Consider the following 24478-nt stretch of genomic DNA (forward strand, 5'->3'; position numbering starts at 1 on the left):
CTGCCTCCCAAGAGCTCATTCCCCACGCAGGCTGCCCCAACTCAGTGCTGGACGGTGTGCCCACCTGCCGCCGCCGCCGCAGCCGCTGGCAATGGCAGGGTCCCGGGGTCTCCTCCTGCTCTGCCTCCTGGCCTTCTGCCTAGAAGGCTCCAGCATCGTCGGGGGGCAGAAGGTGAGTGGAGCCAGTTGCAGGGGATTATCCAGATGCCCAGGCCCTGCTGGCCAGTGGTGGGAGCAGGGGAGGGAGTGAACACAGATCGGGTCTGCGGCTGCACAGGAGAGCTGGTACATGTCTGATGTTGCCTGAGCAGGACCAAGGGCCAGGCTGTTAAGTCCGTCTCCCTAGGCTGAGGTCTGTGTGTGGTTTCCGGGGGTGGCAGGGGTGGCAGCCTGCCCTCCTCTAACGGTGCCCAGCTAGCCAGCCGTGCCCAAGGCTCCCCAGCCCAGAGCCAGGCCCATCCCCCTGCCCTCCCAGCCCAGACTAATGACTGATTTCTGTGTGGCCCTGATCACCACCAACCCTTGCAGGGCTGACAAGCTGAAAGACTCATGTGGCGTGGTCTGTTGTGTATCTTGCCCGTGCCTAACCCCAAGAGAGCCCAGAGGCAGAATGGTCTATTGACCCCAGTGTCTCTGGATAAGTGGCAGCCAGCAATAACACCCTCATGCCTAAGAACTGCCTTTATCAAGCACTCAGCCCTGGCACACCCAGCGTTACCCCTCAAACCCTCACAGCCTCTGGACAGTGAGTCCTGTTCTCCACTGAGGAAGCCAAGGTTCAAGCATAGTGAAAAACAGGTCAATCTAGCTCTGGGGCTATGCTTCAGATCGCCACCTCCGATACCCCATCCAGTTGTGTGGGACAGCAGAAGGGTCCTGGTGTGGGACCATCAGGTTATGTGTGCCCAGCCCTCCAGGCTGCCCCTCTGAGGGCTCACCCACACCTTATAGTAGGGACATTGTCCCACCTGGAGTTTCCAGAAGAGCCATCCACCCTAAATATGGAGATAGAGTCACCTGGCTGGGGTCTGCCTGCAGGTAAGGGGCCCTCCCCTGTGAGGCCAAGTTCATCTGATTCTTGCAGCAGCTCACTAACAGGCAGGCAGGTCCAGAGAGAGAAAAAATTTTCCCAGGACCCCATGCCAAGACAGGAACACAGGCCTCTGGCCACCACCTTTGGGCTTTTTCTCTTGTATTCCTTTCGTCCCTAGGAGAATAGACAAGGAGAGGGACCTTGGCAAGTTCAGGGCCAGGTCAGGGTTGTGGACGGGACAGATCTGAGGCTGAAAAGGTGACAGTGATGGTGAAAGAGCCAAGGGTTACAAGCTGTTCCTGCAGGTGGGTTCCTGCTCCCTTCCCGGCTCAGTTTCTTCATGTGTACAATGCAAGGGAATCTCAAAGGCTTTTCTACCTACTTGTGTTCTGGGAACAGTGGTCAGCAAAGGGTTTCAGGCAGGATTTTTTCCTTGTCAGAGACTCATGGTTCTGACCACCTCTAAGCCTGCATCCCAGGGCTGGGTCTCATCTAGCCTAGGCAAAGGAAGAGGGGCCCAGGGGTTCTTATTAACAGGGACACATCATTGCTGGTCTCATACACCATTGGTCACTCAGCCCTCTCAGCATCCCATGTTGTGTGAGACCCACTGGAAATATTAGGAAACTGAGGCTCTGAGGGAAAGAGATAACCTCTGGGTCATACAGCAGGGAGCAGGAGCAGGGCTCATAAATGCATGGAAGGCTTCCTGGAGGAGGTTGGTCTTAGCACCTGTCCATTTGACAATCTTTTACCAGGTACTTTCTCTGTGCTAGGAGTATGCTGGTGATGATAGAGCCTGTGGTCTCCAGCTGGGGTTTGAAGGCAGAGAGGCATTGATCTAGGGTAGGGGAGGCAGGTTGGGTGGGGGATCTCTTCCTCTGAGAGCGTTTGGGTTCTGGGTCCTGGACCACAGCTTGGAAGAATTTCTACCTTCTTACAACAGACTTAATACCTCATGTCTCCTCTGCCTGACCAGGCAGTGGTGCAGTGGATAGAGTGTTGGCCTGGTATGCTAAAGATCCAGGTTCGAAACCCCGAGGTCGGCAGCTTGAGTTTAGGCTCATCTGGCTTGAGCACAGGGTCGCCAGCTTGAGCATGGGATTATAGACATGACCCCATGGTCACTGGCTTGAGCCCAAAGGTCGCTGGCTTGAGCAAGGGATCAATGGCTCAGCTGCAGCCCCCCCCCAGGTGAAGGCACATATGAGAAATCAATCAATGAACAACTAAGGTGCCACAACTATGAGTTGATGCTTCTCATCTCTCTCCTTTCCTGTCTGTCTGTACCTGTCTTTCTCTCTCTAAAAACAAAACAAAACAAACAAAACAACTTCATGTCTCCTCAACTTCCCCAACAGCATCTCTGTGGGAAGCAGACATTGCAAAACAGTTCTGGATTAGGGCAGGGAGGCGGGCAGCACCCGCCTGGCTCAGACAGATGCTAAGATGCCTGCAGGAAGAAGGGAATCTGATTCAGCACTTGGACTTGATTCAGCCTCACTCCGCCCAGAGAGACCAACAGGGAGACTGGGGGCTGGGGCTGCTGAGGCTCTTTCCAGGCCACTTCGGAGGGAGCCTGAGTGCCTACCTAGGGAGTGGTCCCAGATTTGACTGCCGGCTTATCCATCCATCACCATTTCACACACATTTATAAATGGAATGTCCTGTGAATGAGTGTCCAACACAGGACACAGGGCTTCAGCCTCCTCCTGTGCCCAGAATTCACCCACCACCTTATCAAAACAGTAAGGACAGTGTGCTCTCATTGCCCCCGAGGCCCTCTCCAGGGCTGACTAACATTCCTCAAAGAGCTGGTCCCTTATACCCAGCCAGCTGGCCAGGTGATCCTCACAGAAGCCTGCCACCTGCTGAGCCTTTGCCCTGAGCCAGCAGCTGCTCAATCCTGGAGTTACCCAACTTCCTAGCTGCTCCCTGGCTCAGCAAAGACAAGCCTGGGATGGAGAATGAAACCACACTCTCAGCCCACAGCTTGGCCTGAGGTTGCTCGCAGCAACTTCCCTCTGCAGACCACAGAAGCATGAGCGGAAAAGGCCAAATCACAGCTGCCGAAAGGCCGTATCTTCTTTCGCCTCTTCTCTTGCTTTGGAGAGGCCATACATCTATAATGTGTTCTAGGAAAGAGATGTCTTGAGCTTACTCCCTTTGGACCAATGTGGTCAGCATTTTTTAGATGAAAACATCTTAGCACTCCAGGTCATGCCCCAAGCCACCTAAAAACCTCTTCTGCATCAAATGTCTTCCCATGGCCATTTCTCACAACCTCTGTCCCTCCAAGATACAGTGTTGTAGGTTATTGGGGCTTTGTTGCTGCAGAGGAAGCCCCAGTGATGCTGGACCTGCAGGAGCGATGGCAGGCCAGTGAATGGGACTGGAGGGCTTTCTTGGTACCCTCAGGTGACAACCTCATCCCTCACCCGCACCTTTGTTCTCCATTCAGCAGCTAGAGGGCTCATTTAACACACAAACAGCCATGGGGCTGCCCTGACTCCACCTCATCTGGGTGGCCTGGCCACCAGCTCCTCTCCAGCCTCTCCTCAGCTGCTCTCTGCTTCCTGGTGCATGGTTGTTTGCACCTTGCCCCTTCCTGCCTTTCGCCTCTCCTATCCCCTCTGCCAGGAGCATTGCCCTGGCCAAGTCTCCTGTGTCCTTCAGACCCCGACTCAACGGCCACCTCCTCCAGGAAGTTGCCTGCGCCTCCAGCCTAGGTCCTCTCAGCTCCGTCACTGCCAGCATTGCCTGTCCAATGATGGGCAGTGGACCCCTGGGTCCCAGCCAGTGGGGCCATGAGGCATGCCTGGTGTCAGGGCTCTGGGAACATGACTGCTTGATCCAAATGCACGCAGACCCTTGTACATGCCTGGCCATGTGGACTAGCCCCTCAGGTCTGGGCCAGGCTCCTGGGTCCCTTGGACTTGCAGAGAGGGTCATTTTGCAACAAGGAACAGATATGCTCAGAGCAGAGTAGGGACGGCTGTGCTCCCCTCCTTGTGTCAGCCATGTTATTTACTGTTTATTTTAAAGTGAAAAGTGAGACTGAGCACTAGGTGGAGAGTTTGGGTCCTAGTCCCTGATTTGCATGCTGTCACTGTGTAGCTCTGAGTAAGGGCTACCCACTGGGGATTCAGGTTTCATGCCTGAGTGGGCTGAGGTGCGGTAAAATGTCTAGATTCTCTTCGTAACAGAAAGTACACTCTGAGACTTCTGGGCGTGCCTGCAAGCTCCTGGGTGGAGGTGTGTAGCTGTGGATATAGGGAGATGCCATGGCAGTCACAACCTGTGACAAGCAGGCTTCCCCCATCTCCGGAGGCTGCCCTGTCCTCACTGCATCCCCACTAAGCAGGTGGGAAACCATGGCCTACAGAGGGATGCAGGGCCTGCCGCGATCAGGCCAGAGCCAGGACAGGGACAGGGCCCAGCTCGCTCACTCTAAACCCCTTCCGTGGCCCAGGTGCGATCCAGACACTGCGATGTGAAGACAAAGTTTGTCACTCAAGTGCCCTGCACCATTTGCCCTGCCATCAAGAAGCGGGTGTGTCCCTTGGGCTGGCTTCGTGCATTCCCAGAGAAGATATCACAGGACTGCCGGTGTGAACCCCCACCCCATTCTTGCCCGCTTCCAGGAACATCCTGTGGGGACCAGGAGGAGCCTGGCAGGTCTGGCAGGCAGGGCAGGGTCTCACTTGTCCACCCATCTGTTGGCTCCTCCAGTGCAGATGAAAGAGGAAGAAGAGGGTGAGGGCAAGTGGTGTTAATTGGACACCTACTATGTGCCAAGTCCTGTGCTTGACTCCGGGCCTGGCACATAGAGGGGACATAGAGCAAGAACTCTGGACCCCAGTGTCAGGAGGCTGGGGTGGGGGCTGCAGGGTGGGAGCCCTGCCCATCGCCTTGACCACCCTTTGTCCCCAGCTACGAGGTGCAGCTAGGGGGCTCTCTCCTGTCCATGAGTGGCTGTAGCCTGGAGTGCTGGAAGGACGTGGTGCAGAAGGCCTGCTGCCCTGGCTACTGGGGGTCCCAGTGCTACGGTACGGGGGGAGGGAGTCACAGCCCAGCCCCGGTTCCCCATCTGCAGCATCTGCCTGCGTTCCCTGTCACCTTGTTCATTTAATGAGCACTTAATGGGAGCCAGCACAGCTTGTCGCAGGCTCTGGCTGCCCTGGGAAAGGCTGCATCTGGGGCTGCCCAGAGCTGCTAGGGTCAGGAATGAATTGAGCGTTCTTAGATGACAGCTAAGTTCTGGGGGGTCCACAGAGTGCCCTGGGGGTGCAGAGACCCCATGCAATGGCCACGGGACTTGTCTGGATGGCATAGACAGGAACGGGACCTGTGTGTGCCAGGTAAGAGTCGGGCGGGCTAGGGTGGGGGGCCATGGCGGGGCCACACTGATTGTGTGTATTCCTCCACCAGGAAAACTTCAGTGGCTCAGCCTGCCAGGAGTGCCAAGACCCCAACCGGTTCGGGCCTGACTGTCACTCAGGTGAGCACTGGCAGGGCAGGAGGACAGGGCCAGTGTCCACCTAGGGGCCTGTGGAGAACCAGTCCCTGCATTCAGCCCCCACTAGCTTCCCTCCCAGCCCCTCAGCCTTTCACTCACCCTCTAGAGACATGACCTTAGGTTTAACACACCTCCAGCCCTTTCCCATGTTCTTGGAGGCCTCTGGAGCCCTGAACCCCAGGCTGGGCCAGGTGCCTCCCTGGCTTTCACCACCCCTGCAGTCCTGCATCACATCACAGCTCTGCACTCCTTTTATTTTTAATATTTATTGATTTTAGAGAGCAAGAGGAAGGGAGGAGAGAGAGAGAGAGGGAGAGAGAGAGAGAGAGAGAAATCAATTTGTTGTTCCATTTATTCATGCATTCATTGGTTGAGTCTTGTATGTGCCCTGATTGGAGATCAAACCCACACCTTGGCATATCAGGCCAACACTCTAATCAACTGGGCTACCCAGGGTGCACTCTTGAAGTTGTGCCTGTTGGAGATGAGTTCTGGAAATGCAGAGGGCAGGGACTCGATGTCCCTGTGTGTCCCTGGGTGATGCTAGTGTCCCACCTGCCCTGTCTGTCCTTTCCAGTGTGCAGATGTGTGCATGGCACGTGCCGACGCGGGCCGCTCGGGGACGGGAGCTGCCTGTGTTTTGCTGGGTACACCGGCCCTCACTGTGACCAAGGTGAGCAGTGCTGCCAGGGCAGCCTGAGCAGCCAGCCCTCAGGGGCCAGAAAGGAGAGGCTGATTGGGTGGCAGATGGGGCCTGAGCCTCCGCAGGACCTCTGCCTACAGCCTGCTTTCTTTCTAAGTAGGAGAAGCTTGGGGGCGGGGGGTGTCATCTGAGACCTCCACTGCCTAGAGGCCCAGAGAGGGCAAGGCCCAGGCCAAAGTCAAAGAGCAAATCGGGCAGAGTATCTATAGTCCTGTGTTCCTTTCCAAATGGAAGCTTCGGCCACTGCAATACTCTCCCCTCTCCACACAGAGCTGCCCGAGTGCCAGGCCCTAAACTGTCCCCGTCACTCCCAGTGCTCTGCAGAGGACCCCACCTGTAGATGCCTGCCTCACCACACCCAGCAGGATGGCAAATGCCAAGGTAAGGCCGTGACCTCAAGGCAGGGAACCTCAGCTCAGGCTGAGCAGGCACTGGGTGGATGTCCTTTTAACCAGCAAATGCAATCTGGCCATTTATAGGGAGGAAGAATTGTTCTGGTGGGAGGGGAAGGGGGCCTGTCCCCAGCCTGGATCAACCTGCTCACCCATTTTTGGGTCATCCTGATGGAAGCTGTGGAGGAGACAGGCTCTTGGGATTCCAGCTCACCTGGGCTTTCTCTCTCTGCCCTGGCAGCCCCTGACCCCTGCCGGCCATCACCCTGTTCCCCACTGGCCCACTGTTCAGTGAGCCCCACTGGGCAGGCACAGTGTCGCTGCCCCAAGAACTACCATGGTGACGGGAATGTGTGTCTGCCCCAGGATCCATGCAACACCAACAACGGTGGCTGCCCCAGCAACTCGACCTTATGTCTGTACCAGGGACCAGGCAAGGTGAGCCCCGGGGCCTGGGCCAGGTCTCGTCGTCAGTCCACTCACCCACACTGGCTGAAGGACTCCGAGTTAATCAAGGGCCTTCTGGGAGCCTCAGCTCCCCCATTTGTAAAATGGGACGAGAATGACACTGTCTTCTCAGAGGGTGGTTGTGGGAGTTGAGCAGAGCTCTGTGGGTATCACAGATGCCAGCAGTCCCCATGGACATGATCTCCCCCTCCTGGCCCTGCCCAGGCCTCCTGCACATGTAAGCCAGGCCTGTTCAGCCTCAGTGGCAATGCCTCTGCGGGCTGCGTTGCCTACTGTTACCCCTCCTCCTGTGACCGGTCAGCCACCTGCCAGGTGACCCCCGATGGGAAGATCAGGTAAGCACAGGGGCCTCAGGGTGGGCACCAGGGGAAGAGAAGAGAGGGTGGGTTGGGTAGGTGTGCACACATGTGTACCCCAGCTCAAGGCTGTGTGGAAACAGGTGGGGATAGATCGATCAGGAAGGGGGGAATGGCCCTCCCCGTCCCCTAACGATTTCTCCCCACCCCCAGCTGTGTATGCAAGGAGGGCCAGGTGGGGGATGGGCGTGCCTGCTATGGACACCTGCTCCACGAGGTGCAGAAGGCCAGCCTGCTAAGGCTCATGGGGCTGAGAGGCGCCCTCACCATGCTGGGTGTGTGACCCCGCCCCTTGAGCCCAACACTGCTGCCAGGGAGGGAGGGGCGGACTCTGCATAGACACTTTCTCTGCCCAAGTGCTATGGCAGCAGAGTGGGCTGTGGTGGGGTAAATCATGGAGGTAGGAGCTAGGCCCCCAGACCCGGATGCCTGCACCTACCCTAGACCTAGACACAATGCCCTCTAGCACAACTCCAGAACCTAGGACTAATACCTGAGGGTCTCCCCAGACCCATCCTGATGCAACCTCTCCTGTCCCCCAGACCAAGGCTGCCGGGAGATCCTCAGCACGTCAGGCCCATTCACTGTGCTGGTGCCATCCCTCTCTTCCAGGACGCCCTGGGCCATGAATGTGAGCACCCACCTGCCCCACTTAGGAGCTGGCTGTGCCCTTGCTCCCTTCCTGGGCCCTGCCCCAGGCTTCAGGGCCTGAAAGAGTCCCCATCGACACTCTGGGAATTGAGGCCTGGGAGGCATCTTGTCCCCTCCATTGCTCAGGCAGGGTGGCATGAAGAGGACCACCTGCCCTGGGCCCCTAGGCACTCTGATCCCCTGTGCCCACAGGCGTCCCTTGCCCAGCACCTCTGCAGACAGCACATCATCGCAGGGCAGCACATTCTGGAGGACTTAGGGACCCAGCGGCAAACACGCAAGTGGTGGACACTGGCTGGGCAGGAGATCACTGTCACTTTCAACCGTTTCATGGTAAGAAGAGGAAACCTCAGCCTGGGGACCAAAGGAGTCCCAGTGGGGGACATAGGTCCAGCAAAGGTATGGAGGTGGGACAGAGCCTCGGGAGAGGGGGCTATGTGGAATCTGAGCCAGAGGTCTCATTTCTCAGCAGAAATACACCTACAAATACAAAGACCTGCCCCAGCAAACATTCACCATCCAAAAGGCCAACTACCCAGCAGCTAATGGTGTCTTCCACATGGTCACTGCCTTGCGGTGGCAGTCCCCACCAGAATTCCCTAAGGACCCCAAAGTAAGCTAGTGTCCTCATCTCCCCCCACCCTGTGCCACTGGGTGACCTCTGTCCCCCACAGAATTCAGAAAGGTGGCAGGAGTTGTCTGGGCAGGGTTAGAGCAGAGCTTTATTTTCCCTTGGGAGCTGAAGCAGCCTCATCAATGACTTTTCTGCGGCCCTAATGCTTGTCCCTTCCTACAGAGAACCATCAGCCAGATTCTTGCCTCTACCGAGGTCTTTAGCCGGTTTGAAACCATCCTAGAGGTGAGTTTTGGGAAAGATCCTAGCCAGAACCCCTAATTAACCAGAACCTGCCCCACAGAAATCTGGGGTTCAGGAGTAGCATGGACCTTTGTCCAGGACCCCATCCTAGAACTCGCTCATCACCATCTTGAGGTTCTGCAGTAGTATGAACCCATTGTTGATGTCTACTACTTCTTCCTGGTGGGAGTTCCCTGCAGGCCAAGGGCACAGGGCACAGGAAGGGCTCAGACTGGCCTCCCTGAGCCTTCTTCCTACGACCACAGAACTGCGGACTGCCCTCCATCCTGGATGGACCTGGGCCCTTCACAGTCTTTGCCCCAAGCAATGAGGCTGTGGACAACTTGCGTGATGGCCGCCTGATCTACCTCTTCACAGCAGTAAGCTAGGTGGAAGAAAGGGGCTAGGGACATGGGGCACTAGGACTTTTACCTCCCTACTGAGCCTCCAGCAGCCAAACCCTCTCTCCCCTGCAAGGGTCTCTCTAAGCTGCAGGAGCTGGTGAGGCACCACATCTATGGCCATGGCCAGGTGAGAGATCTTCCTCACATAGGGTAGCCAGCTTGCACCTGATGCTGGGCTGTTGAGGGGTTTGTCTGTGGGTTCCGGCCTTCCCAGGGGCTCCTTCTCTCCTCACCCCGCTGTAGTATTACAGCACAGCAGACAGCCTGGGGGCCAAGGTGGCAGCTGCGAACCACCTGGACAGGACTGGAGGTAGCCCCAAGGTGTGTGGCTAGTTCCCAGCCTAAGACCACCCTCTCTTCTGCCCTAGCTGACCATTGGGAAACTCATCTCCAAGGGTCGGGTCCTCACCATGGCAAACCAGGTCCTGGCTGTGAATATCTCTGAGGAGGTGAGATCCAGGAGCATCTGGAATGAATGGACCAATGGAGGGGCTGGTGATGAGTGGCTAGTCATTCGGCCTCTTTCAGACCAGCCTTCATGCTCCAAGCTCTGTGGCGAAGAGGCCCTGGTGGGGTCATATGGAAGGCAGGCGCAGATTAAATGCTTCTCCTGGAGTCTGGCAGGCTGGGAGGACTCCAAGGAGGAGGGAGGCACCTGGGTGGGGGTGCTCCATGTGGCAAAAATCATGTGGGTCAGAACACAGAGGCTGGAACTATGTTGCCAGGGCCAGAAGCACTGCTGAGGAGAGGGAGGGAGGACAGCAAGGCAGGCTGGCTGTCCTATCACTGAGCTGCAGAGCTGGGGGCGGCAGAGGCAGGGCTGCGTGCATTATACTCAGAGCTCTGCTACAGGGGCGCATCCTGCTGGGACCAGAGGGCGTCCCTCTGCGGAGAGTGGACGTGCTCGCTGCCAATGGTGTGATTCACATGCTGGAGGGCATCCTGCTGCCCCCAACCATCCTGCCTATCCTGCCCAAGCACTGCAGCCAGGAGCAGCACCAGATCGTGGTGGTGAGTGCACACCACACAACTGGGCCTTCCTGAGACCCTAGCTGCTTGTGTAGAGGTCATCTTTCAAAAGTGGGCTGGTGATGGCTCTGGGCACAGGCAGAGGCCCCAGGGACCCACCTGGACTGACCCATATACCCTGTCTGCTGATCATCCCATTGAGTTCACTGCTGCGTCTCCCACCCACTGTCCACAGCCTCCCTGCCCAGGCCTGGGCTCTCTTGCTCTCACACTGAGCTCCCTCCCACCTCCAGGCCCTTGGTCTTGCTCTTCTCTCTGCCCACATGCCACCCCCTGGCCCTCCTGTGGTTGACTCTCTGACTTCAGCTCTCGGCTCCATGCTACTTTCTTAGGGTTTGCTGAATAAATGAGCTGAGACTAACTGCTCTCCCCCTTCCTCATGCCCTGCCCAGGGCTCCTGTGTGGACTGCCAGGCCCTGAACACCACCAGCATGTGCCCCCCTGACAGCGTGAAACTGGTGAGCATTCTTGGCTCAGCCCTCAGGGTTGACCCCGGACTCCCCAGGATCAGGGTGGGACAGGGGCTGGGAGGCGAGGCTGGACCTGGAGGTTCAACACCCCTCAGCCCCGCCAAGGATGGGAGTGCTGGACCCAGGGAGCTGAGGTCCTATGACCAGAGCTGCCTGGCAAAGGGGTCCAGCCCAGAACCCGTTCCTGCTGACCAGCTTTGCATGGCCCACCCCAGGATGTCTTCCCTAAAGAGTGTATCTACACCCATGACCCCACTGGGCTCAACGTCCTGAAGAAGGGCTGTGCCCACTACTGCAACCAGACCCTCCTGGTAAGCCTGGGCAAGCGGCTCTCTCTCTGGTGATCTGGGGCACTTACTTTTCCTCTGGGGCCCCAGGCTGCCTTCTTCAGAGAGCTGTGCTACGTCCCAATGCTGGAAAAGGTGTCCCAGAGGGGCCTCACCCACCTCCTTGCACTAAAGATGGGACCAGGGAACAGAAGCAGCCGGGGCAGTGTGGGTGGCATGGCGCCGGGTGGGCCTCAGAAAGCTCTGTCTCTTACAGAAACCTGGCTGCTGCAAAGGCTTTTTTGGGCCTGACTGTGCACAGTGCCCTGGGGGCTTTTCCAACCCCTGCTATGGCAAAGGCAACGTGAGTCCCCTCCTGTCGTGGTGGGGGGGGGCGTGGAGAAGATGGACTTCTGAGGGAGCCAGTGACTAACTAATCTTGTGTCTGAGCCACGCCTGCCTCTCTCTGGCCTCAGTTTCCTTACATCTAGCAGTGGGAGTTGGGTCATATTATTTTTACTCTTTTAATTAGAAATAATTAATTAGAAAGCTTTTTATATCTACTTTCATAAAGGCTATTTGTGAGTAGTTTTCTTTTGTGGTCTGTCTTTGCCACTTTGTAACATTGGGGGTACTTTAACACCTGGCTAGGGAAGAACATAGGAGTTATGTGTTTCTAGGTTGAGCAGAAGTCAGCCATGAAATGTGAAGCCTCCAGGGGTGGGTGCCCTTCAGGGGGCTAGTTCTTTGGCAGCATCAGTGATTTGGAAGATCCAGGGTGAGGTCTTCCAGGGGGAGCAGGAGATGAGTCAGCCCGTGGTAGAAAGGGGTGTTGAAGAGGAGATGTGGAGAGCCCCCTCCCCATGACTGACCCTACCGCCTGCCCCCCACCAGTGCAGTGATGGGATCCTGGGCAATGGCGCCTGCCTCTGCTTCCCAGACTACAAGGGCATTGCCTGCCACATCTGCTCCAACCCAAACAAGCATGGAGAACAGTGCCAGGAAGGTGGGTGGTCCTGGACCAGGCTGCCTGTCAGGGGGGAAAGGTTCTGCTTGGAAAAGGGGCTGAGGACTCCCAAGAAAGGGAACAGAACCCCAGGAGGAAGGGTGAAACCCCAGGAATGGAGGAGGATCTGGGAACGGAAATAGATGTCTTCTTCACCCATGCCAGGAAGGGAACCATGGTTTAATCAAAAGCATTCAGGATTTAGGTCAGACAGACAGGGGAATTTCCTAATGGTGGATTTGGGGGCAGGGCAGATAGAATGGGGTGACTGAAAGCCATGAATGCCCCCTTTCGTTTCCTCTCCCACCTGTTGATCTGGGATGACCTCTGATTTTGTGACCCTGAAGTCAAATCCTTGTAGCTGCCCCATTGCCAGCACTCCCCAACTGCATCCTGGCTCCCAGCCAGGCCTGCCCTGCCTCAGTTTCCCTGCTCACATCTCCTCCCTACAGACTGCGGCTGTGTCCATGGTCTCTGTGACAATCGTCCAGGCAGTGGGGGGGTGTGTCAGAGTGGCACATGTGCCCCAGGCTTCAGTGGCCGCTTCTGCAACGAGTCCACCGGGAACTGTGGGCCCATGGAGCAGGCCCAGAACTGCCACCTGCATGCCCGCTGTGTTAGCCAGGGGGGCATCGCCAGGTGAGGGCTTGAGCTTCCTCTCTGCCTATCCATGACCTCACTGTTCAGCCTCTAGCCTTGTCCAGAGGTTCACTGGAGGCCCCTCATTCACCCATCCCCAGGTGTCTCTGTCTTGATGGCTTTGAGGGCGATGGCTTCTCCTGCACACCCAGCAACCCCTGCTCCCACCCAGACCGAGGTGGCTGCTCAGAAAACGTCAGTCTCATCATCTCTTCCATGAAGTCCTGATTCAGGGGGTGGGAGGTGGGACTCCTCTGCCCTCTGCCCACCGCCCTGCAGCCCTGACCCATTTATCCATGGCTGTCACAGGCCGAGTGTGTCCCCGGGGCCCCGGGCACCCATAACTGCACGTGCCACAAAGGCTGGAGTGGGGATGGCCGTGTCTGTGTAGCCATTGACGAATGTGAGCTGGATGTGCGTGGTGGCTGCCACGCTGATGCCCTCTGCAGCTATGTGGGACCTGGGCAGGTGAGGTGCAGCAGGCCTGGGGACAGCAGAGTGGGGTGGGGGACCCGACCCTCACTCTGGGGTACTTTCCCCCACCCCACCCTTTCTACCCCAAGAACTCAATGCTTCTCCTCAGGGTCTTAACCCTCAGAAACGAATGAGAATCCAGTTCTAAAATGTTGAGTCATGCAATCTGGAAGCATCAGGCATTTGCTGGAAGCCATGTGAAGGCCCCAAGAGGTTTTTTTGGGTTTTTTTTTGCATTTTTCCAAAGCTAGAAACAGGGAGGCAGTCAGACAGACTCCCGCATGTGCCCGACCGGGATCCACCCGGCATGCCCACCAGGGGGTGATGCTCTGCCCCTCTGGGGCGTCGCTCTGTTGCATCCAGAGCCATTCTAGTGCCTGAGGCAGAGGCCACAGAGCCATCCTCAGCGCCCGGGCCATCTTTGTCCAATGGAGCCTTGGCTGTGGGAGGGGAAGAGAGAGACAGAGAGGAAGGAGAGGGGGAGGGGTGGAGAAGCAGATGGGCGCCTCTCCTGTGTGCCCTGGCCGGAAATCGAACCCGGGACTCCTGCACGCCAGGCCGACGCTCTACCACTGAGCCAACCAGCCAGGGCTCCTGACAGTTTTAATGGAAAGTACATTCCAGGGTTAGTATAGGCAGCACCTTTTCCAAATCAGAAGACTGTGACCCCTGTCTTCCAAGGATAAGGACTCTTACACCAAATCAATCAATTCTCTACTCTAACTGGGCAGTGGGGCATCATCTGCTGAAAATCGGTTCATTCCCTCACCCACTGGTGCCCCATGTATTACTATGCACCTGTCCCATGACAGCTCCTGTTCTAGACTTAGGAATTTGATGCTGAGTAAAGCAGGAACAGACCCCTGCACAAGAAGAGTGGTGTCTCAAACCTTTAGACTTGTGAGACTCTAGCTCTAGAACTTTGCAGTCTCAGACTGGTCACAGGGTCTCAGAACCGGAGCCTTCCACGTGAAGCATCTCGGACCTGGTAAACACAAGGACTGGCTGGTATTTAAGAATATCTAACACACAAATTGGGAAGCCCGGCCAGGCTTCTCCAGGGTCAGCCTCTTCGTGGTCCTGCTCTGTGCAGGCACCCATGGGTCTCCCTGCCCTCCCACCCCATGATGACCTGAGCCACTAGCCCATGGTTCCTCAGCAGTGTGAGCTCAGGTGGGCATGAGGGCTGCAGCTCCAGTCTCTGCAAGGAGTTTTGAAGTTCAGAACTAAGGATTGAAATAAGCAGGTTTGGATGCTCCCAACTTTCAAACAAGAGCAACTGAGATCTGGGGAGTCTTGCCAGTCAGTCACCCATCAGCAGTGGGACAAGCCCAAGGACACTGTCATTTAGTGGGAAGGACTGGAGCTGCTGAGCAGGGGCAGCAGGGTTGGAGGTGGCATCAAGCTGCTGTCCCTGGGGCTGTCTTGCCCACTCACCGCATACCACTGACCCCAACAGTCTTGGCAGGAACTGAGTGGAGGGGCATAGACTCTCTGTGGCAGCTTCCCTGTTGATGCCATCCCTCTGTTGGACTCATCCCAAGAGCCAGTCTCCCCTCAGGGCCTCAGTCTCCCTCACTAGAATGCAGGTCTCCAAGGTTGGGGCTGAGAGGAGCGCCTCTGAGGTCTGAGCAGGCCTCCCCAGGGACAGGACCCATCAAGAGCTGAGGATGGAGAAGGATAGGGTTGGTGCAACTAGTGAGACGGGGCCCTCCACTCCCAAACTCTCCAGAGCCGGTGCACCTGCAAGCTGGGATTTGCTGGGGATGGCTATGCATGCAGCCCCATCGACCCCTGCCGGGCAGGCAACGGTGGCTGCCATGACTTGGTAAGACAGCTCAGAGCCTGGGGAGAGTTCGGAGTGGGTCTCAGCTGCAGCTCTCTGGTCAGGACTGCTATCTTTCTAAAACCTTAAATCCAAACTGTATCACCTCCCTTACCCACAGGAGAGAGCTTTCGCTCTTTAAGGCCCCAGCCCCTGCCCAAACTCCTCTCTCTCTCTCTGTCCCAGCCACCACCATTCCATCCTCCTCTGCAGGTCTCTCTGAGCTCTGTGCTGTCCCCCTGACCTTGCTCAGCTCTAATACCACCATACCTCTCCACCAGAGTATTCCAGAAGGCTTCCCAGAGCCAACCCTTTGGCCTGGCGAGCTCCTTCATTCTCAGCTCAGGCTCTCCCGAGGGTGCAGGTCTGTGGGTACTCCCACAGACCTGGGCTTCCATGACCCATCTCTAACGAAGGGGTGGGTAGTGCATGCCAAATGCAAAGTGACCCTGGAGAGCAGGGCCAGGCACACCCAAGGAGCAACATGAATGCAGACTGGATGGATGGAGAGACAGATGGTGGGGACAGGTGTTTGGAAAGGCAGACAGCAGTAGGATGGGTGACAAGGGTGAACAGAGATGGAGGATGGGCACGGTCTAGTTTGCCACCTGGGTGCTAAATGGAGGGCCATGTCGCTGCCCCACCCCCACCCCAGGCCACCTGTCAAGCAGTGGGTGGAGGTCAGCGGGTCTGCACATGCCCCCCTGGCTATGGGGGTGATGGCTTCAGTTGCTACGGAGACATCTTCAGGGTGAGTGGTTCCCTGTGCTTAGGGAGGGTCTTCTCATGCACTTCAGGTGGGAGGGGCAGTGCTGAGGGCCCTGGGAGGGGAGAGAGGTTCAGATTTGTCTCTAAGCCCGTGACCTCAGCACTTTCCCATCCCTTAGGAGTTGGAGGCAAATGCCCACTTCTCTATCATCTACCAATGGATCAAGGTAGGACAGGGCAGAATTCTGGGTTTGGGATTCAAATCCAGGAGGCCTCTCTAAACACAGTGCCACATAACATCTCTATGAGCTGGAGGTGGGGAAAGGCCTGGAGGCTGGGAGCAGATGATCTCAGAATGGCTGCCTTCATCTTCCCGTCCCTCTGTACACCATGTGCACAGAGAGCAGGCATCACGCTTCCTGCCGACAGCCAAGTGACAGCCCTGGTGCCCTCTGAGTCTGCCCTCCTCCGGCTGAGCCCTGAGGACCGGGCCTTCTGGCTGCAGCCGAGGATGTTGCCACAACTGGTCAGGTGAGCAGTCAGGGTTGGGCCCTGGGAAAGGGCTTCTGTCTGGGACCCAACCAGTCCCCAAAGACTCTCAGCTTGGCATGTGTCCACCCCAGTCCCAGAGGTCTCAGGAGGTGACACTAACCTGGTTCCATGGCCCTCCCCTCAGGGTCCATTTTCTCCAGGGTGCCCTCTCTGAGGAGGAACTGGCCCGGCTGAGCGGGCAGGAGGTGGCCACCCTGAGCCCCACTATACGCTGGGAGATTCACAACATCAGTGGGGTATGTGGCGAACTGTGAGCAGAAGAGGGTACTGTGCAGGACATGTGAGAGAACTTGAGTGACTGCAGGCTTCCCGGACCAGGGCTCCGAGGGGGTGAGATTGGGCGGGGTCTCCTCACCCAGCCTAGGGCCAGGCTCAAAGGGTGTGCCAAAGACACTCTGCTGCTGGGCTGGGCAGTGTCTCTGGCCCAACAGTGACTGCCCTGCCCAGTGTTGTTGTCTGTCCACCTTTGTCTGCATGTACACACCATCGCTCTCATGCATGGGCCTTGCTGAGGGTCTGTGTACCCATCTGGTTATTCTTGAGTCTGAAAGTGTCTGGGCCAGACTGGGGGCCACCTGTTGGCGCCTGTGTGCTCATCAGCCGCTCTGTTGGTGCTGTACCCACTCTTAAGTGTCTACCTATGGCCACTTATGGCTGAGCTCTTCCTGATGCCTTTCAGAGGGTCTGGGTACAGAATGCCAGCTTGGACGTGGTTGACCTCCTTGCCACCAACGGTGTCCTACATGTCCTCAGCCAGGTACGGCTGGAGGGGAGTGTGCTCAGGAAACCTCCTAGGCAGGCCGAGAGTCAGTGCCATACTGACAGCCCCATGCTCCGGGACAGGTCCTGCTGCCTCCACGAAAGGACACCCCAGGTGGGCAGGGGTTGCTGCAGCAGCTGGACTCAGTGCCTGCCTTCCACCTCTTCCGTGATCTGCTGCAGGTAAGAGCAAGAGGAGGGGGAGTTCATGGGTGGGGTGCCCTTCCCCCGGGGCTGGCTAGCTTCCCAGGGTCAGGACTGAGGGCAATCATGCCCATTCCCAACCCCAACCCCAATCCCATCTCTAGCATCACAGTCTGGTGTCCCAGATTGAGGCTGCGACCGCCTACACCATCTTCGTGCCCACAAATCACTCCCTGGAGGCCCAGGGCAACAGCAGCCGCCTGGTGAGGTCACTGGGACGGAGGGGCAGGCAGTGCAAAGGGAAAGAGTGGGTGGAGTGCCACTGTTCAGGACACTGGGCAGTCCTGGAGTCTCTTTGCCCTCAGGATGCAGACACGGTGCGACACCACGTGATCCTGGGGGAGGCGCTCTCCTCGGAAGCCCTGCAGAGAGGGGGACACCGAAACTCCCTTCTGGGCCCTGCTCACTGGCTTGTCTTCTACAACCACACTGGCCAGGTTTGTGGGGAAAAGGAGACCCGACCCCAGGCACCCTGCTCTTGAAGGCCCCTTCTCTGAAGTTCCTCTACCTGGAGCCTCCACATTCTGCTCCAGGGACTGCCCATCTTGGGAGACCCGCAGTTGTGGAGATATCCTCAGCACTGTGGTGTAGCCCTGAGGTGAGGGTAGAGTGGGCTGGGTTCAGCCTCCCACCCTACTTCCCAGCCTGAGGTGAACCATGTGCCACTGGAAGGCCCGGTGCTGGAAGCCCCTGGAGGCTCACTGTTTGGCCTGTCGGGAGTCCTGACGGTGGGTTCAAGCCGCTGCCTACATAGCCACGCTGAGGCCCTGCGGGTGAGATGCTGGGGCCAGAGGAGGGCAGCGGGCAGTTCAGAGCAGGGAGCTGCGGCCTGGCGGGAGGGCCATTGGTCAAGGAGAGGAGAGCTGTCAGCCTGCCCTGGAGTAAGGTGGGTTTGGGAGCCTCCTCCCCAGGACCACCTGACACTCTGTCCCCGCATCCCAGGAGAAATGTATCAATTGCACCCGGAAATTTCGCTGCACTCAGGGCTTCCAGCTGGAGGTGAGGCTGGGCTTTGCATAATTCCATCCCTGCTTCTGCTCTCACTGGGCCCAGCTCTGCTGGCCAAGGGATGGGGAACTGGAATGGTGTGGGCTTCTCAACTTCCCTGGTGAAGGCCAGGACACCTGGCCCCAATCTACCCAGTGCAGGCCTCACTCAGACTGGCACCTAGAGGCCCGTGACCCGTGTCCAGGCCTGGTCTTGCCCGCCCTCTCCTCATCAGGTCTCTCTCCATCAATTCTGCTGCTTCTACTATCCTGCCCATGTCTTACCCACTGATACCTCTAGTACCTCTGTCTGTCTCCCTGGTCACTGCCATCCCCTCCCAGAGCCACTGGCCAAGCCCTCTTGCCTGTCCCCATTCCCAGGACACCCCCAAGAAGAGCTGCGTCTACCGGGCTGGCTACTCCTTCTCCCGAGGCTGTTCTTACACATGTGCCAAGAAGATTCAGGTTCGCCCTGACCCTCCACACCCACATCTTTGATTGGAATGAAGGCTGTGGGAGTGGGGGCTCAGGGGATCCCAGACCCCAGACTAGATTTCAATGGCAGAGGCAGGACTGGAACTAGAGTGAGGCCAGTGTAGCAAGGGCCCAGAAAAAGGTGAAGGGAGAGAGGTCAGAGCTCAGAGGGGCTAGTGTTTGTCCCTGTGGCCATGCCCCCAAGGATGGGGGTGGGAGGGGGAGAAAGGCCCAGCATTGACACCATCAACCAAGCCCCAGGGGCAGCAGCTGGGGCCAGTCCTGCCCCTCATTGTGGGATCCTCTCATTGTGGGATCTGGCATAGCCCTTCCCTCCTTGAGTTTCACTCTTGACATGGAGAAGGCAGTTTCCTTTTCCCTGGCTCCAAGGTGCTTTTTCCTACGGCTTTCGGTCCCCAAGATGCCCTCCCTGCTCCCGACATTTTGCTTCTCTCTGATATGTGTCCTGGCCTGTGCTGGCCTCTCCTTGCACCCCTGCCTCCTTGCAGGTGCCTGACTGCTGCCCCGGTTTCTTTGGCACACTGTGTGAGCCATGCCCCGGGGGTCTGGGTGGGGTGTGCTCGGGCCACGGACAGTGCCAGGACAGGCTCCTGGGCAGCGGGGAGTGCCGCTGCCACGAGGGCTTCCACGGAACGGCCTGTGAGATGTGTGAGCTGGGCCGCTATGGGTCCAACTGCACTGGAGGTGAGGACTGGGGAGGGGGCAGAAATGGTGGGCATCCTGGCAGCAGACAGCAGTCATGGAGACACCACAGCAGGGGCAGGACAGAGGCAATAAGTAACTCCTGTCCTTCTTTGTCCACTCCCAGTGTGTGACTGTGCCCACGGGCTGTGCCAGGAGGGGCTGCGAGGGGATGGAAGCTGTGTCTGTAATGTGGGCTGGCAGGGCCATCGCTGTGACCAGAGTGAGTGGCCCCAAAGGGGAGGCAGTGACTCTCAGGGAAGCAGTTTCTGGGTCTGAATGACCAAAACTATCCCATCCTCTTACTCCCCAGAAATCACTGGCTCTCACTGCCCAAAGAAGTGTGACTCTAATGCCAAGTGAGTGAGCTCAGCCTGGAGCAGGTGGGTACGTGGGTGGGGCACTGGGGTTAAGGCAGGGGCTAGGTAGGCATCCACTGACTGTTGTCATCCCTCCCAGCTGTGTACAGGACTCTGCGGCAGCCCCTGCCTGTGTCTGTGCCGCGGGGTACTCAGGCAACGGCACCTACTGTTCAGGTCCAGCCACACTGATGCCCCAAGCTCCCCAAGACATTTTGGGATGGCTTTCCCCACAAAGCCCTCTCCACTCCCTTTAGGTCCAATTTCCCTGTCCCATCTCAGGTCTCAGCCCTTCTCTGACCTTTTCCTTTCTCCCATGCCCTTCTCCCCTGTGCCCACTCTATCCCCTTACATATTTCTCACAACTCTCTGGGATCATCTACCTAGAGGTGGACCTATGTGCCCATGACCATGGTGGCTGCTCCCCCCATGCCAACTGCACCAAGGTGGCACCTGGGCAGCGAACATGCACCTGCCAGGATGGCTACACGGGCGATGGGGAGTTGTGCCAGGGTGAGGCAGGGATCCCCAACCTGGGTGTATGTGGGACTAAGGGATTGGTTTCAGTGGCCTGATGCAGACTAGGAAGGGCTGAGGGGCACACAGGGGCGTGGGGCTGATGGTGCTGAGAGCAGGGGATGAGCACCTGAATGGACAGATGAATGGAGGGGCTGCCTAGGGCTCCCCTCTCATCCCAGTGTCTCTTCCCTCAGAAGCTAATAGTTGTCTCATCCACCATGGGGGCTGCCACATGCATGCTGAATGTATTCCCACAGGTCCTCAGCAGGTCAGCACAATTGGGTTGGACACGGGGCTGTGCCACTCCCACAGGGGTAGTGGGGTGACCAGGCCTGGGAGGGGAGCTCCTATCCAGGGTGCTGTCCGATTTTTGGGTCCCAGCAGCCCCTATGATCAGGGTTTGGGACAGGTCTCTTGCAGCTGCCGTGAGGGTTACAGTGGGGATGGCATCCGGACCTGTGTGCTCCTGGACCCCTGCTCCCAGGTTAGGCCCCAAGCCCTACCCCTAAGGGCCTCCAAAGGGTGAGCCACACTCCCCACAAGGTCAGGTCTGGTTGATCAGTAGGAAACAGGGCTTTGGGGGGTTGGAAAGGGATCTTTATGGCCCCCTTTCCAGGGCTAGTTGGGGCGGGAGTCCTGGGAGCCACTGATGCCTCTCTCTTCTGTCCTGCTTCAGAGTAATGGAGGCTGCAGCCCCTATGCTGTGTGCAGAAGTACAGGGGATGGCCAGAGGACATGCACCTGTGACGCAGCTCACACTGTGGGCGATGGTTTCACCTGTCGTGCCCGAGTCAGCCTGGTAATGATGCTCAAGTTGGACCCCCGACTCAACCTTGGCTATGCCCCCCCATTCTGACTCAGGATATTGGTTAAGAACGTGGATTTGATCCTGATCCTGGCCCTGACCATGACCCTGAACTTGACCCCTGGCTCCACCTGGGCCTGACCCAGCTATGATCCATGAAACTAATCTTCACTCTAGCTCAGACCCCCCTGGCTTTCCTTTCCTCATCTCTGCCTTTGCCAGACCTTGGGCCACAGGTGCTGGGACAGGCACCAGGCCCTGAATGGGGGCCATGCAAAATCTGAGCTGATCCTTGCCTCCCCTGCAGGAGCTCCTTCGGGACAGGAATGCCTCATTCTTCAGCCTCCACCTCCTGGTGAGTGACCAGCTGGCCTTCACTTCCTCCGTCCAGCCTGGGCCCCTGTGACCTGTGGGTCATAACCATCTCTGGGCCTTGATATTCTCATTTGGTCAGGGGTTGGGCTGGTCTAGTCTCTCATAATCCAAGTCTTGCCTGGAAGATCCGTGGAAACCCTGAGTTGGTTCCAGGTTGCCCCTCTTCCACTCCAGCTGCCCCTCTCTCCCCCCAGAAATACAATGAGCTGAAGGGCAACGGGCCTTTCACAATCTTTGTGCCGCACACAGATCTAATGACCAACCTGTCGCAGGTAACAGCCCCCAGGAGCAAGGATGGGGAGGGATGGGCACTGCATGGGCAGAAGCAGCAGTCAGGGCCCCAGCTTTACGACTTCCACTTCAGGATGAACTGGCCCGGATAGGAGCCCATCGCCAGCTCGTGTTCCGCTACCATGTGGTTGGCTGCCGGCAGCTGCGGAGCCAGGATCTGATGGAAGAAGGCTATGTCACAACGCTCTCGGGACACCCCCTTCGTTTCAGCGAAAGGGAGGTGAGTACAGGCCCTGCTTCCAACACGAGCAGTCCATAGACTCAGGACTAGGCCGTTTTCAAGCTCTGGCCCCTGCGAACCTGTGCCCTGTGCCCACGCGTTTAAGATCCTCTAATTTCCCCTGGGCGGGAGCAGGCTTCAGGGATTCGGAGTTTAGTCCTGCCCTGCACCCTGTCCACTAACATGGGTCTGTTCTGGGTGTCAAGACTTCCTGACCGTGTGTGCGGGTGCTCCGTCCGCATCCCGCTCCCACTTGCGCTCCCTGCTGTTTCCCTGGGAGGGAGGTGAAACCTGTTCTTTGTCTTGACCTCGCTCACCTTTTGTCCCAAGACTTACCCAACCAAAGCTCTGCCCCTGCCTCTAGTTCCACCCACACTTCATGAGCCACCAATCGGCTTCATTCCGTTTCGGCCCCGCCCCCAGGGTAGCATATACCTCAATGACTTCGCCCGAGTGGTGAGCAGTGACCATCAGGCAGTGAACGGTATCCTGCACTTCATCGACCATGTCCTGCTGCCACCCGACGTGCTACACTGGGAGCCTGACGCTGCCCCGATCCCGCGGGTATGACTTAGAAGGCAGGTAGGGTAGCTGGGGGTTTGAGATCCTCCCTCCCTGCCTGAACTCTGCTCACCAGCGCCTTTCCCTAGAGAAATGTCACCGCTGCTGCAGAGAGCTTCGGTTACAAGATTTTCAGCAGCCTTGTGACGGTACTGCTCCTGTGTGTGAGACTTTCAGTGTGTGCATATGTGCTCGTGTGTGTGTTTGACTATATGTAAGCTCATCTTTCTGTGCACACCCATCTGTGTGTGAACCTGTCCCCTGTGTGAATGAGCACATCTGTGTGCATAGACCATGTTTGTGTGCATGGGCTTACCAGTGTGAGCACAAAGATGTGCTTGCTATGTGTGCCCACGTACCTGACAACAGTCAAGGTGTGTGCAAGTTTCTCTCTGCATGTACACATGTATCTCCCTAGATGGATATATATGAACTACAGAGGCATGTGGCTGGTGGGAAGGCCACCCGGGTGGGTCCCTGGAGCCCCTTCCTGGTTTCAGTGGTCAAACCCCCTACCTCTGCCCACCAGTTTGACTAGGCTGTGACTGCCACACCTTTGCTCCTCCATGCCAGGTGGCTGGTCTACTGCCTCTGCTTCGAGATGTGTCCCATAGGCCCTTCACAATGCTGTGGCCCACAGACTCTGCCCTGCGAGCCCTGTCACCTGATCGCCAGGCCTGGCTGTACCATGAGGACCACCGGGATAAGTTGGCAGCCATTCTTCGGGGTCATGTGATCCGTAACATAGAGGTGGGTACACCCCCAGGCCTTGGTCCCCCACTGACTGCCACCCAGCTTGCTTGCCCAGCTCCAACCATGGCTTCATCTGCTCAGGCCTTGGCATCTGACTTGCCCAACTTGGGCCCACTTCGCACCATGCATGGGACACCCATCTCTTTCTCCTGCAGCCGTGCCCGGCCGGTGAGTCTGGGGAGAAGGTTGAATGAGGGAGAGAGGTAGGGGCCCTGGAATTGGGGGGGGTTGTAGTGCAACTGTGACCCCATGTACCATGTCCTCTGCCTGCAGGGTGAACTCATGGTGGGTGAGGATGACGCCCGAATTGTGCAGCGGCACCTGCCATTTGAAGGTGGCCTGGCCTATGGCATTGACCAGCTGCTGGAACCACCTGGCCTTGGTGCCCGCTGTGACCGCTTTGAGACTCGGCCACTGCGGCTGGTGAGGAAGGCCAGAGGTGGAGGGGCAAGGGATGCAAGCCCACCTGTACTGTCCATCCACCTGTGACCTTGCTGTATTGGCCTCCATTCCTTCCAGAAGATTTGCAGCATCTGTGGAGAGGAACCACCCTGTCCTGAGGGCTCGCAGGAGCAGGTAAGAAGCTGGGAGCTAAGTGAGGGTTTGGGCAGGGTCCAGGGACGACCACGCTCAGGCTGTTTGCAGCCTGACTTCTCTTGGCTCAGGGCAGCCCACAGGCCTGCTGGCGCTACTTCACAAAGTACTGGGCATCCCCTCCATTGCGCTCCTTGGCACTGCACAGCCTTTGGGGCCAGCCCCAAGTTCTGGGCAGTGGCTGCCACCGCAACTGTGTCATCACCACCTGGAAGCCCAGCTGCTGCCCTGGTCACTATGGCAGTGAGTGTCGAGGTGAGCATCCTGGAGTTGCAGATACTGCTGATGAGCACTTCTGGCCACCAACTGCACAGCTCTGGCCACTGTTTCTGAGAGTTGTTGGGGTGGTTAGGGTCTGGGAAAGTTTTGGGGTGAGGGCAGGTAGATTTTACTAGAAGAGAATGCTTTGAGAGGTAGGATGGGTTTGTAGATAGTTCAGGACCTGGTGAGGTGTGCTGGGGTGGGGGGGGGTCTGAGTGTTGTCCAGAGCTTGGGCACTTGGAGGATTCTTGGCAGCATGTGGAC

The 24478-nt window shown here is 57.6% G+C and overlaps 1 protein-coding gene across 2 annotated transcripts in view; it reads left to right on the top strand.

Annotated features, from left to right (window-relative positions):
• STAB1 (stabilin 1) overlaps positions 1 to 24478 on the top strand; it is a 27702-nt gene continuing 3224 nt past the window's right edge. The window contains exons 1-55 of one of the 2 annotated variants that reach the window (XM_066351924.1): positions 1 to 172; positions 4506 to 4642; positions 4967 to 5082; positions 5309 to 5394; positions 5465 to 5534; positions 6130 to 6225; positions 6526 to 6636; positions 6889 to 7085; positions 7320 to 7450; positions 7625 to 7746; positions 8014 to 8102; positions 8315 to 8455; positions 8592 to 8735; positions 8919 to 8981; positions 9245 to 9358; positions 9456 to 9509; positions 9751 to 9831; positions 10235 to 10393; positions 10804 to 10869; positions 11097 to 11192; positions 11425 to 11511; positions 12042 to 12153; positions 12606 to 12792; positions 12894 to 12987; positions 13102 to 13260; positions 14999 to 15094; positions 15747 to 15842; positions 15979 to 16026; positions 16200 to 16330; positions 16476 to 16587; positions 17031 to 17108; positions 17195 to 17293; positions 17419 to 17517; positions 17620 to 17751; positions 17959 to 18087; positions 18257 to 18313; positions 18682 to 18765; positions 19284 to 19479; positions 19604 to 19699; positions 19790 to 19835; positions 19936 to 20012; positions 20223 to 20348; positions 20549 to 20622; positions 20764 to 20838; positions 21031 to 21153; positions 21467 to 21514; positions 21729 to 21806; positions 21899 to 22045; positions 22469 to 22609; positions 22696 to 22755; positions 23180 to 23356; positions 23441 to 23527; positions 23633 to 23782; positions 23879 to 23935; positions 24025 to 24208. In XM_066351924.1, the coding sequence (XP_066208021.1) occupies positions 92 to 172; positions 4506 to 4642; positions 4967 to 5082; positions 5309 to 5394; positions 5465 to 5534; positions 6130 to 6225; positions 6526 to 6636; positions 6889 to 7085; positions 7320 to 7450; positions 7625 to 7746; positions 8014 to 8102; positions 8315 to 8455; positions 8592 to 8735; positions 8919 to 8981; positions 9245 to 9358; positions 9456 to 9509; positions 9751 to 9831; positions 10235 to 10393; positions 10804 to 10869; positions 11097 to 11192; positions 11425 to 11511; positions 12042 to 12153; positions 12606 to 12792; positions 12894 to 12987; positions 13102 to 13260; positions 14999 to 15094; positions 15747 to 15842; positions 15979 to 16026; positions 16200 to 16330; positions 16476 to 16587; positions 17031 to 17108; positions 17195 to 17293; positions 17419 to 17517; positions 17620 to 17751; positions 17959 to 18087; positions 18257 to 18313; positions 18682 to 18765; positions 19284 to 19479; positions 19604 to 19699; positions 19790 to 19835; positions 19936 to 20012; positions 20223 to 20348; positions 20549 to 20622; positions 20764 to 20838; positions 21031 to 21153; positions 21467 to 21514; positions 21729 to 21806; positions 21899 to 22045; positions 22469 to 22609; positions 22696 to 22755; positions 23180 to 23356; positions 23441 to 23527; positions 23633 to 23782; positions 23879 to 23935; positions 24025 to 24208 (5896 nt within the window). In that variant the 5' untranslated portion in view covers positions 1 to 91. The remainder of the gene's footprint in view (positions 173 to 4505; positions 4643 to 4966; positions 5083 to 5308; positions 5395 to 5464; positions 5535 to 6129; positions 6226 to 6525; positions 6637 to 6888; positions 7086 to 7319; positions 7451 to 7624; positions 7747 to 8013; positions 8103 to 8314; positions 8456 to 8591; positions 8736 to 8918; positions 8982 to 9244; positions 9359 to 9455; positions 9510 to 9750; positions 9832 to 10234; positions 10394 to 10803; positions 10870 to 11096; positions 11193 to 11424; positions 11512 to 12041; positions 12154 to 12605; positions 12793 to 12893; positions 12988 to 13101; positions 13261 to 14998; positions 15095 to 15746; positions 15843 to 15978; positions 16027 to 16199; positions 16331 to 16475; positions 16588 to 17030; positions 17109 to 17194; positions 17294 to 17418; positions 17518 to 17619; positions 17752 to 17958; positions 18088 to 18256; positions 18314 to 18681; positions 18766 to 19283; positions 19480 to 19603; positions 19700 to 19789; positions 19836 to 19935; positions 20013 to 20222; positions 20349 to 20548; positions 20623 to 20763; positions 20839 to 21030; positions 21154 to 21466; positions 21515 to 21728; positions 21807 to 21898; positions 22046 to 22468; positions 22610 to 22695; positions 22756 to 23179; positions 23357 to 23440; positions 23528 to 23632; positions 23783 to 23878; positions 23936 to 24024; positions 24209 to 24478) is intronic. The other variant, XM_066351925.1, reaches the window with a different exon arrangement.

This window comes from Saccopteryx leptura, chromosome 10, assembly GCF_036850995.1.
Source record: "Saccopteryx leptura isolate mSacLep1 chromosome 10, mSacLep1_pri_phased_curated, whole genome shotgun sequence".
NCBI classification, from domain to species: Eukaryota; Metazoa; Chordata; class Mammalia; order Chiroptera; family Emballonuridae; genus Saccopteryx; species Saccopteryx leptura.